General features: G+C 34.7%; 1 protein-coding gene across 5 annotated transcripts in view; it reads right to left on the bottom strand.

The window, feature by feature from the left end:
- Nucleotides 1–12,780, bottom strand: part of DIAPH3 (diaphanous related formin 3) — a 486,464-nt gene that overhangs the window by 153,169 nt on the left and 320,515 nt on the right. For all 5 annotated transcript variants that reach the window (XR_010409980.1, XM_064586024.1, XM_064586023.1 and 2 more), the window contains one exon: nucleotides 10,229–10,364. Coding sequence is in view for 4 of the 5 variants with exons in the window: in XM_064586024.1 (XP_064442094.1) it covers nucleotides 10,229–10,364 (136 nt within the window). In the remaining variant the exon portion in view is untranslated. The remainder of the gene's footprint in view (nucleotides 1–10,228; nucleotides 10,365–12,780) is intronic.

Genomic DNA, 12,780 nt, shown 5'->3' with positions numbered 1-12,780 from the left:
CTAAAAATCATATGCTTCTCTTTCTGTGCTGAAAGATTTAGTTTTCCCTGACAATTACCATTATTTTTTATCAATACTTTGTGTTTAACTACAAGATCCTAATTTTCTTTTCTTTTTTTTTTAAGATTTTATTTATTTGAGAGAGCGCGAGCAAGCACGAGTGGGATGAGGGACAGAGGGAGAAGCAGACTCCCCGCTGAGCAGGGAGCCTGATGCGGGGCTCAATCCTGGGACTCCAGGATCATAACCAGAGTTGAAGGCAGATGCTTAACCGACTGAGCCACCCAGGCGCCCCAAGATCCTCATTTTCTAACACACATTGGCCATTTTGCAAATGCATTCTTTTGGTTACAGGGAGACAAGAGAAAAGTTGACAGAACAGGTTTTTTTTTTTTTTTTTTAGATTGCACCATAAAAATCAAAGAATAGTCTCTATAGATTATTGATCACTATCAGGAGTTAGTAAACTTTTTCGGTAAAGCACAAGATAGCAAATATTTTAGGCTTTGTGGGACATATGGTCTATGTCCCAACAGTTCAACTCTGCACCTGTAGCTCCAAGGTTGTCACAGACAATATGTGAAGGAATGAGCGTGGCTGTCTTCCAATAGAACTTTATTTATAAAAACAGGTGCCGGCTAATTTGGCTCAAGGTTCTGTAGTTTGAGCTATATTTTTACTTTACATATAAATAACAATATGCTGAACTAAACACAAAATGGAAGAGATGTCATTTGACCAGTTAATTTTTATCAACTGTTTGACAAATCTTATGCGTGTCTTCTGTGGTATTTCCTATGCGCACACCGCATGCTAGGTCCTATGAGATAAAGATTGCTGAAGGCCAAGTTCTTGAAAAATGTACAATCGATTAGTAGCATAACACTAAAGCAAACGAAATGAGTGCAACCAAATATTCCATACATTAAGTTATGTAGCAAGACTATAATGGTTTACCAAAAACAGACTACTATCAATGACAAATATTCAGAGAACACTGGACTTAAAACAAACACGATTTTGTTAGATTCAGTTAAGAATCAGAGGGAAGGTATTTATGGCAAAGAGGACACCAGAAATAAGCACAGAGAAGCAGGGATGAGAGTGCCTGAGGTAAAGAGCGGATGGTTATAACCAGTTCAATAGAGTCAGAGAGCAATCACTGGGAAGTACATACTCGTAGTCTCTTATCCACAAATTCTACAGTCAGATGTTTTAGAATCTGTTTTGCAGACTGTAAGAAGGTCAAAAAGGTGTATACGCTGTTAAACACTACCACATCCAGAATAACCTAGGGCAGCATCTTCTAATTAAACTCATTATTATTTCTGCTTCGATGGGGCCTCCTGTCAGTTCAGGCCATGTCTGGCATCAAATGAGCTTGGACACTGAAGTTACTTAAAAACTTCTGGTTTTCAGGGGCAAATTTGCATTTTTGGATTGGAAAGCGGTTGTAGACAGAGAGTGGATTTAGCTGCCCCAAACCCTAAGCAATCCAGTTTCTTTTACAGTTTTGTCTGATTGGTTGTTATTAGCTTTTTGACTGGTGCCAGTAAGTAACAGCCTTCAAGGGTGGCATACATTTCACCTCGTTTTCAACTGTGATATAATTTTTTTCTTTTTTTATAAGTGTTGGACTGGACTCTATACAGGCACCAATCAAGTTCAAAAGCCTCTCTCTCTGGAGGGCTGTGTTTCTCAGGGTAAATGCTAAAAACAGACATTTACATGATGTGTAAAGAGTATGCATTAAGTAATAGAGGTGGGATAAGTTTCTTAAAAAATGGAGAGATCTATGGTTATGCCTGAAAGTAAGACAATACTCACAGTCTATCTCTGAAATTAAAAATACCTTCAAATACAAATACTCATTCTACTCAGAACTAGCAATGTGACATGGGAGGGCTCATCATGATAATAGTCCACTGGTTTGGAAAGTATACACCATGTAAATAAGGGTTGGGAGGGACAGCTACCTAAGGAGGAGTCAATGTCACACACACAGAAGATGCACTGTGATTATAGCCTATGTTGTCAAAGTTATAATGTTCTCAATATGGTACTAAGATTAAAATAATGGATTGGTAGGATTTCTGCCCTCGAAGGGTAGAAAGCAGGGTGAATCTGTGCTAGGTAATAGAAGAGCCATAAGTTAAGTGATATTCATAAAAAGTTTTCTTTGGTAAAATTCTTAGAAGTAACCCATACGACACCATAAAGATTGAAATTCTTTTGCCCCCAAAAAAGTTCACAATTAATTGGCATTTAATCTTGCATTATAAAACAAATTTAAACAACAACAAGAAATTGGAGTAATTTTCTAGTCGGCATATAGCTAATATTATAGAATACTCAGAAGGGCAATGAAAACCATTTTCAAAATGGTTCTTAAATATTGGATGAACAGCCAGTTAGTATGAGGATGTACCATAACGATGTTAAACGAAGAGTGACACAACTCAAGAAGTTACCAAAAAAAAAAAAAAAAAAAATCACAGTTTCAAGATATGTTGTGCTAGAGAAGTCTGAGAGCCTCCTCTCCTTATCTTCCTTTTCAAAGGCTTTTTGTAAAGAGAGGATGGTGTGTGGGCCTTGCACAGCCATACAGAGAAGACATGTATTAGTGCACAGAAAAGCAGGACTCTGAATGAGTTTTCCCCATTGAAACTGTGTTATTCCAGTGAAAGAGATTCCTGCACACACATGAAAACCTGTGTAACTATTAGCAACACTCTTGGAAAAATTCCCCACTGGACACTCCTTGATACTATTCATGGAGTCTCCTAATACCATCAGAAAAGAATCTGTTAAATGGTAGAGCTGGTGGCGGGGGTGAAGGTGTCTAAGGGCATTTGTTCTCGAATAAAGCACACCAAGGTGTTTGTGCCCCTTCCATAAACTACTATCCTACAAAATCTCCTGGTTCTTTCACTTCTAACTTGGGTCAAGTAATGAAAATACTACAGATGTTTCCACCCCCTTCCAAACTGTTGAGCTCTAGCTACTCAGTTGGGCCCCGAACTATCCGGGCCATTGAAAAACCCTTTTCTAGAGGGGAAGAGTGGTGCTGATGGTATCCTCAGGGTTCTGGGCACTGGGGTAAACTCAAGCTTGATTAATCAGAAGAATTAAAGTGGTATCTGAACCAGAGTAGAAAAGCCTTCCTAATGTGACAATCCTCCTCAAACTCCCCAACACAAAGGAAGAGGGTATCTATAGTTTAAAACCACTGACTACGATACCAAAGACAGAGCTGTCCCTCTCACCCAAGGTTTCCAGAGAAGGTAATTCTCAACCTCCATACATAGGTATAGAGTCTAGTGCTAGGTATCAATTACTAAAATTCATTTTGGTCCCTTTTTTTCTGCACTATGGTCAGACCATCAGTGGTAAAGGCATAATAGCACAATAGTTTAAAAATACGTCCTCTGGTCAGAAAACTTGGCTTCAGTGCTTGCTCAATCTGTGACCACGTACAAAGACATTAAGCAACTCTGATAAAAATAGCTGCATAAATTTGCTGTAAGCATTACATGCAATAATGGACACATACGGAACCTGGCAAATAATACGTGATCAATAAATGGTGGCAGAAGTGGGTGTTGCTATTGCTAATGTCCCATAAAAGATGAGGGTAAGAAAAGAGAAATATATCAAAGCCAGTGCAATCTTATTTGTTCTATTCTTCTAAATAGAGAAATGATTAAAACCATTGGCCTATTTCTATGCATCAATTTCCAAAAATGCTAGAAAGCTGAAAGCACCACTGAACAAAACTAGAATATACACCATTATGGAAAATAATCTAAGTTTTATGATATCTGCAGAGGACAGGGTAATTGTTAAAGCCTTTATGAAAGCAAGTACACACATTAATTGCCTATCTATTGAGATTGGTAGAGACATTCCCAAGTAGTATTTATGTAATATGCATTTCCTCTAAAATGGAGGCCTAATTGCTTAGTTATTCTAAATTGCAGAATGGAAAACAAAGGAGCCATTTTGGCCATGTGGGTAAACAACAGATTTCTAAAAGCTAATTATCTCTTTATTTAATAGACTAAAGTTGTACCAAATGAGACATTTAAGTCTAATAAATAATAAACAAATTGTAACCTAAAGACTGAAATATAGGAGCTGCTCATATAGTTTTTATTGCTCCATTAAATAAGCTCTTATTTACTTCCCCCACAAAACATAATTATACAACACTGGGTCCATTTCAAGGCCATTCTGATGTGCTACTTAAAAATTATGTGAATCAACTTAAATACTCAGGAAGTCTTAAAGCATAATATTTGAATTATATTATCAAACGCCCTATTCGTTTCCACAATTAAGAAACAGAAATACAGTCTCGAAAAACTTGCACATAATCACATAAAATTGCTATTACTATTTGTCTCACTAGAAATGATTACACATAAGCATAGCTGTGCACTTCAAACAAATAAATACGAGCGTCTATACTTACTAGTTTCTACATCAGATGTTTAATACTTTGGGTATATTCTCAATTAAAATAACTCAAAATGTAAATACCAACCTCAGAAAATGTATTCGAAATTCACATACCAATTGAAAAAAAGACATCACGAAAATGTAGTTAATTTCTTTGCTTGTTTAATGTAATAACAAATCATTCAACAGAAATAACTAAAACTGTATGTGTGAATATTTAAGAGACCTCCAGGCTCATCATTTTTAAAGAAAACAAAAATGAGAAAAAGGACCTCTTAAAGCTATAATATGACAATACGAGATTCTGTGCTTTCTTAGTTTCACTGCGCAAAAGGATTTTCAATGCTTCGTTTTTCTTCTTAGGGAAATTTAGCCCACTATTCTATTTTTATTTTCATTCTATTAACAAAAATCACATCCTGAAATGATAGTGATAATAAATAGTAGACTTGAAAATCGTTACCTGCTCTTTCGCCAAGGGCAAGTAATGATTTATGGTGGATAAGAAAGAGCAGGGATTTAATTTACTCTACTACCTCAGGTGGTGAAACAAGAATTTGTACATCTGTGAAAAAACACAGTTCTTATTTGCATGGTGAAAATACTAAAGTCATGAAAATATATGGAAGGAAGCTCCCTGTGGGTTTATAATGGGGTTATGTGAACATTTTTCTCTCTCAATCGTTCAGGGCTGCGTGCCCTACATATGAAAATAAAACAAAAAGTCCCTGGTCTAGAGAGGTGACAAAGCCCTAATGTAAATTCAACAGTTTGCCCTTCTACATTTTTTTTTTTTAAAGATTAGGAAAGCTAGGCTGACAACTTCCACAAAGACTGAAGCAGTATTATGTTCTTCTGTACTAAAATAGAACACCCACAAGGAAAAATAATACAGAGTTTTGGCTCACAATAAGATATTGAAAAAATAAACCATACTGGCATATTTAGTATAGGACATGCTATATCCTATAGCATAGGATATGAACATGGACCTGATTTCTCCTATCAATTTCTAAGGAGTTTTAGAACCAATATTTTAAATTAGTACATTCCATATACATTGTATTCTTAGTTCTCTAAGACCAAATTTTGTCACCACCACGCACCATGCCAGCATCTCTATCTTGTTGTCTTGCCTTTAGTTCAGGTAACTGTTTATAATCTGAAATTATCTTTTACATGTGGTTGTCTGGTTGACTTGTTAGAATTAAAACATCATTCCATCGGGGACTTTATTCTTATCAGTGTAATGCCAGCATATAAATACAAAAACTATTTCTCGTTAAATAAAACAAAAGTGACCTATTAAATGTCTTTTCTCTACCAATGAAGTGGAAAACTGTAGCACTTATATTTTTCATGGTGATACATTTTAATTAAAGATAGTATTTGTCAAGTATAGGAAATGTATAAGATCCAGTGAGTGTATTTGTTAACAGTGTCAAAAACTGATATTTTGCATATGAATATTTTCTGTAATTGTTAATTAGACATACTACTTTACTGACCTCTACTTCATAAAGCCTCCAAATGTTAGGGAAAATCATGATTTGACAAAAAGCATATTCTACATCTAATGTGGAAAGGAAAAGGTGATTGCATATCTGTACTATTTTTAAATGTAAAAAAGATATCAACAAATAATAATATATTTGATACTTATATGACTAACTTAGCTATAGCAACTATAATAAGAGACTGACTACTTTGTTCTTCTATATTAGCAATCTTATGTTTAAAGGAAAACTAAAGACCACTTGAAATAATCATCATTTACTAGGGTTTTAGAAGAGGTATTTCACTTTGGTGAGGATATTATAAGTTTAGGTGCTCTGAAATTTGGGATATATCCCTAGATTCGTTAAAATTCCATGGGCTACAGGAAAAAAGGAAATTCAAAGTTGATTTCCAAAATTTTCAAGTGTTTTCAAAAGTAGCGTCCTACCTGATAACTTTCTTTCCTATCAACTGGCTTTCCGACTAAATATATTAAAATATTCACAAATACAGAGTATGTAAAGATACACTGTCTTAAAGTATTTATTTAATATTATCTATATAAATTAATGTTGCCCTGACTATCTTTTGAAGAGCACTCTCCTGGGAAATGTCAAACTGTCTGGCACATAAGGACCTTAGCATTTTTGGGGGAGCGTCTATCAAGTGAGAACCCTATAGCTATTGAGACCCATGTTTGGGAAGATATAGCATAAAGTTTTATAAGGTAATTCAATAGGTCAAATAAGATAAGCTCTATGATTCCCAAAAGATGCAAAAGAAACCTTTATTTAAAAAAATTCATATCTACCTTATTACCCTCTGTAGGAAACAGGATGAAGTTTCTTCAAAAAGTTAAAAATAGAACTACCCTATGATCTGATCCAGTAATCACACTACTGGGTAATTATCCAAAAAATACAAAAACATTAATTCAAAGGGATACATACACACCTATGTTTATTGCAGCATATTTACAATAGCCAAACTATGGAAGCAGCCCAAGGATCCATCGATTGATGAATGGATAAAGAAGAGGTGGTGTGTATACATACATACATACATATATATATATATATATATGTATGTATATACACAACGGAATATTATTCAGCTATAAAATCTTGCCATACGCAATGACATGGATGGAGCTAGAGAGTATAACGCTAAGCAAAACTAGGGAAAGACAAACATTATATGATTTCAATCATATGTGGAATTTAAGAAACAACAACAACAAAACGAGCAAAGGAAAGACAGGGTTGGGGCGGGGGGGAGAGGCAAACCAAGAAACAAACTTTTAACTATAGAAAACAAACTGATGGTTACCAGAGGGGAGGTGGGTGAGGGTATGGGTGATGGGGATTAAGGAGGGCACTTGTCGTGATGAGCATTGGGTGTTGCATGGAATTGCTGAATCACTATATTTTACACCTGAAACTAATATTACACTGTATGTTAACTATACTGGAATGAAAAGAGAACTAACCTTCTCAACAAAAAATTACCTTTGTGAAACCAATATAAACCAATTATTAACCATAACTGATGGGTAAGTATTAGAACAGTTTTGGTAAATTTCAAAAACAGACCCTCGTATATGAATAAGTAAGAATTACAATTAAATGGAGCAAAATAGTATTATGAATAACTGAAGCTAGAAAAATAATTGAAATGGATATAAAACTGCTGTAAAGATGACTAAATTTTAAGATAAGAAAAATCACAAAAGCAAAAATTATAAAATTTTTATATATCCAGATATAAAAAAAAGTGAGAAAATATACTTAAAAGGTAAATATTGATGCTCAATGAGCTAACATGTGTAAATCAATAAGAAAAAGACTAAGACAACACAATTCACAAAGAAGGAAATACAAATGGACTGTTAAATACTTGAAAAAATGTCCAACTTCATCAGTACTCAAAGAAAGGCAAATTAAGATAAAACAGAACTTTCTACTTTATTAACAAAAATCTTTAAAAATGACAGTATTCAACCAAAGTGTGTTCATAAACTAATACTAAAAGTGGGTGAAATTAGAATGATACTTTTGAAAATCAATTTGGCAGCATGCATCAAAAAGTCTTAAAACTTTATCCTAATAATTACAAATATTTGTCAGCCATTTATGCATAAACATATCACACTGAAAAGACGGAAATAACTATTGTTCTATGACCTCATTAAGACTAATGCAAATTAAATTAGATATGACATACCCAGTGAATGCAATGACACAGGTATTGCAAATGACAAATTAAGAATCACAAGAATAACAGGAAACATTCAGAAAGTACAGCAAGATGCTAAACAGCATATTCAGTACTATCATATGGCTACTATTAAAAGGTAGAAAATTTTAAAACTGAAAGAAAGATGTGCCAAAATATTAACAGGGATTTTTTTTTTTTTTTGGATGGGACGATTATGGGTAATGGTCTTTCGATCAATTACTTTTTAGGTGTTTTCTGTAACACAGCCGTATTATTTTTAAATTGGAAAAATAAAATGAACTTCGTTATTAAAAATAAAATGCCTTCCCACCAACAGTGTAGGAGGTGGATATTAAAGAGGGCACGTACTGAATGGAGCACTGGGTGTTATTATACACAAACAGTGAATTATGGAACACTACATCAAAACTCATGAAGTAATGTATGGTGATTAACATAATAAAATAAAATTGAAAAAAAATAAAATGCCTTCAGGAGAAAGGAAAATTTAAATGAAAACATTACTGAGATTACATTGGATCTAACATTTCATTAAAATTTTTGTTTCCTATCAGGTTTTAACTTTCCAGGTTGATAGAAGAGAACTGCTGAGAGGCTCTATATAGGCAGACCAGAGGGTCTGGGCAAACCCACAAATACAGCCCATGTGCTTGCTATCAAGTAACTCATCTAGGTGACACTTTGGCCGATACTAAATGAACTAATGTTCTAATATAAGAATGTCTGGTAAATTAGGCGTAGTCAATTATTTTAAAATGATTTCCAAAAACATTAAAATCAATATTAAACCTTTCTGATCTCCATTTTAGTTAACACTTTAAGATATTTTTGAGAACACTTCCTGAATTTCAAGTGTACTCTTCTAAATAAGAAGCTGTGCTTACATGATTATTTTTTTCTCCTGGAAGAAACGTGTGATACATTAAGGTACTCAGTTTGCTTTATTAAAGATAAAATATGTCTGTAAAAGTGAAAGTAAAAGAGGCAAAGAAGGCATCTCTGTCTACCCCTGGGGAAACTTTAGGTGAATTTGCAGCCCTGAGTTGTAAACTATGGTAATTTAGCAGTGAAGTTGATGGATTTTAATTAAAGCCTTCTGCAATCCTTAGTGGCTTAGAGGTGGAAGAACCAGAATTTTGAGGGAGTGAAATGTAACTACAATTTACTTAATTCTTTCGCTTCTAAGTTAGTGGTATCCTCTAGCTTTGGAATATATACATAGATATCTTTGTAAAACTGTAATTTTTCTATTTTTTTCCCAAGAGCTTTTTATTAAAGAAAATTTCAAAATATACAGAAGTAGAGCAAATGGTATAGTGAACACACCCTTCCCTCTAAGCACCCATCACCCAAGTTTAGCAACTATTATTTATAGCCAATCTTGTTTCATCTACACACCCGCCTATTTTCCTGGTCATGCTAGACTATTTTGATTGAAATCTCAGACATACTTTTGTCTGTAAAATTTCAGGATAAGTCTCTAAAAGATACTTTATAATATATTCGCAACAACATTGTCATGTCTACAGGAAAAAAAAAAGGTATTCAAATATTTCAGACTGCCTTTGTCTATACTTGTTTGGATTAGAATATACGTAAGTTCCATTTATTGCAATTGGTTGATAAGTCTCTTAAGACTCTTTAATCAATACATTTCCCTCCATCACTTTTTCCCTCCCTTAGAATATTTTGTTGAAAAAAACAAGTTACTTGTCCAATAGAATTTCCCAGTTTTCTATAGTTGTTAATTTATTGATTGACATAAACCATTACCGATTGGTTACTGAAGTAGCAGTCACAACAGCGCGAATATACTGGGACTACAAGAATAGACCAGGGGACCAGTATTACCTACAACCGATGACCAGTTAGGTAAAAGCACTACTTGTGAGTAAACTAAAGGGGGAAAGCCATTTAAAAAAAAAATGCTCTACAACTTAACTATACAAATAGGTGATCATATCGTCTTTTTTCACAGAAGTTTATTAAACTGCTAATAACCAGTACAAATAGCAAAGCTGACAGTACTCACCAGTCTTCATTTCTAATAAGCGCTTTTTCTTTTGTTGGCGTTCAAGCCTTTCCTTCTCTGCCAATTCTTTGGCTATTTGGGCACGTTTTTCCCTTTCCTCTGCTTCTCTTTTTTTGACATTCTCCTTTCTTGCTTGCTGTTACAAACAAATTGTGGAAAATGATCAATTTTAACCACAGCGATTCCACAAAAATTATTAATCTGTAGAAGTGTGATTAAATATCTTTTAGATAATGGCTACTTCTAATATTAGTAACACAGTCTTTTAAAAGATTAGCACAGGAACCCTTGTTAAATATGGATCTATAAATACAACTTATGTTTGAAGCACCTGCATCTTAGTGGAATCAACTAAGAGAAGGGAGACAGAAACTAAAAATAAAAAAGCACTTAATTTACAAATCAAAACTGTCTCCCTATATGTATTTCCAAAAGAGGGTCTAGCAAATGTATTAGAGCCTCCCATACATCCTCTGCTAGGTAGCTACTGAGTACCAGAAAAGTAGTTGAAAAAATGATAGAAAAGAGCTGAAATTTTGCAATGATTGTTTCATATTACAGTCCATCATTTAACAATTTCTTTCATATAAAGACAAGTGTCACAGGATGACTAGAGGAGTATCTGGCATTTCAAAGCTAGACCTCTGACTTCTCCTCAAAACCAATAACATGTGAACTATAGGATCCTGAACAGATATGTGATTTAATTCTTTATTTTCTAAGTTTTGTACAAATCAAGAAACACCTCTCACATGGCATTAGCGTGAATTAACAGGTAAACAAGGATTTTTCTATGTGCCAACAAACAGCATAGCACATATTACAATCTCCTATTGTGATTCTCAGTACCAAGGGATGCAAACAGACTATCTAATTGCTTGTTTATCACTAATATTAGTGATTAATAGTATTAATATTAATACTATCAATATTAGTATTAAATAGAAACATGCATAACTAAACTTTAACAAGTAGGTGGCTTATGTTATTTTTGGGAGAAACTTTCATTTCTCTACTGTCATAGTCTCTGTTTTTGTTAACCCTAGAGAGGGTACATGGTCTTCATTAGAAATCAAATAGCAAAATTTAATATTATTGACCAAAACGATGAAAAGTACATGGAAAAAAAAGGAGGAACAAAAAGCCTAGGTTAGAAGCAATAATAATTCATCCATCCAGACCTTCATGCAATACATACCGAGACACCGAATAATAAGTGGTATTATGCTAATATCACTTGGCATATATATATGTGTGTATATGACTTATATATGCATAGATGTATATATAGTTCTAAATAAAACAAGTTTATATTCTGTGTGATAGGGTGGGCCAGGAGGCAAAGACAGACAATAAATAAAAAGAGTTTGATAAATATTGTACCATGAAAAAAACAAGTGATGTGATAGAATGCTTGGGGAGGTACTTTACACTGAGGCGGTCAGATAAGGCCTCACTCACTGATTGATTCATGCTGAATCTTTAATGTCAAACAGCTAACTAGGTGATAACCTGGGGGAAGAACAAATGCAAAGGCTGTTGGTGTGTTTGAGAGAAAGAGAAGGCCAGTGTGACGGTAGAAGAGGAGGTGAGGAGATATGCTGAAGCCTGATCACTTAGGGTCTTCTAGCCAAGATAAGGAGGTGGGATTTTCTTTCAAGGGAACTGGAAAACAACTGGAGATTTTCAATCAAGAGAGTGCAAGACCAAGCACTCTAAGGTAAAAGTGCTAATCAAGCACCTTCGTTCCCAACAATCTTTTCAAAGATATATTATGAATAGTCTTGGAAGATAGAGGTAGAGTCTTCCTCTTAAGTAAATGGATTTGTTCACCAGCCAGTATGTAAACTGGGGCAAAGGTTGGGCTGTCTTATTACCTCTTAAAAAAGACTGAGTTCCCTTTATTACCTCTTAAAAAAGACTGAGTTCCCTAAGTTCACGATTTCACTCCAGTAATACAAACCACTGTGCATGTAGGTATTAAACTGGCCTTCTTCACATCACCCCGTGGGAATAGAGACTCAGGAATCTACACAACTGTTGACTCTGGCTAGTGCTATTACTGTAATAAATTCTTTGACTCCAGTCTTGTGTCTTCTGCCAACATTCATGAAGTGATGGCAGGCTAACAAGGTAAATTCTCCTATTCCTCACAGTTCATGACATATATTAACACTATTACTGCTAAGCTACGAAACGCCGGCTGCAGTAATAGGTGCTTTCCCATGCAATCCCTCCAATCTTCAAAATGGATTCTGCATTCTCCATTTGACACAGAATGGTCAATAGTTGCTCACTGTAATGAATGTAGGAAGAGGCAGAGGCAGGACGGAAAGCCTGCCTGTGGTGTATGTTCTTTCTACCATGCTGCTTCAGACTTATGGCAGCATATGTTAAGCACCAACTCTAAGACAAAGGCTGCTATAAAAATCAAGATAAGGAAGGTAGGAAAAGGCAGCATAAAAGTAGAAAACAAGTGTGGTTTCAAAGACAAGCATGTATACGTGTGTACATGGGTACCCATGTGTGTATAGGTAAGGGGGACAGGGAAG

Source organism: Mirounga angustirostris, unplaced genomic scaffold (assembly GCF_029215605.1).
Source record: "Mirounga angustirostris isolate CCGP_5_RB_7025 unplaced genomic scaffold, mMirAng1.0.hap1 SCAF_3, whole genome shotgun sequence".
In the NCBI taxonomy this organism is placed as follows: domain Eukaryota; kingdom Metazoa; phylum Chordata; class Mammalia; order Carnivora; family Phocidae; genus Mirounga; species Mirounga angustirostris.
Note: the sequence above shows the minus strand (reverse complement) of the source record. Positions and strands in the feature narration are given on the sequence as shown.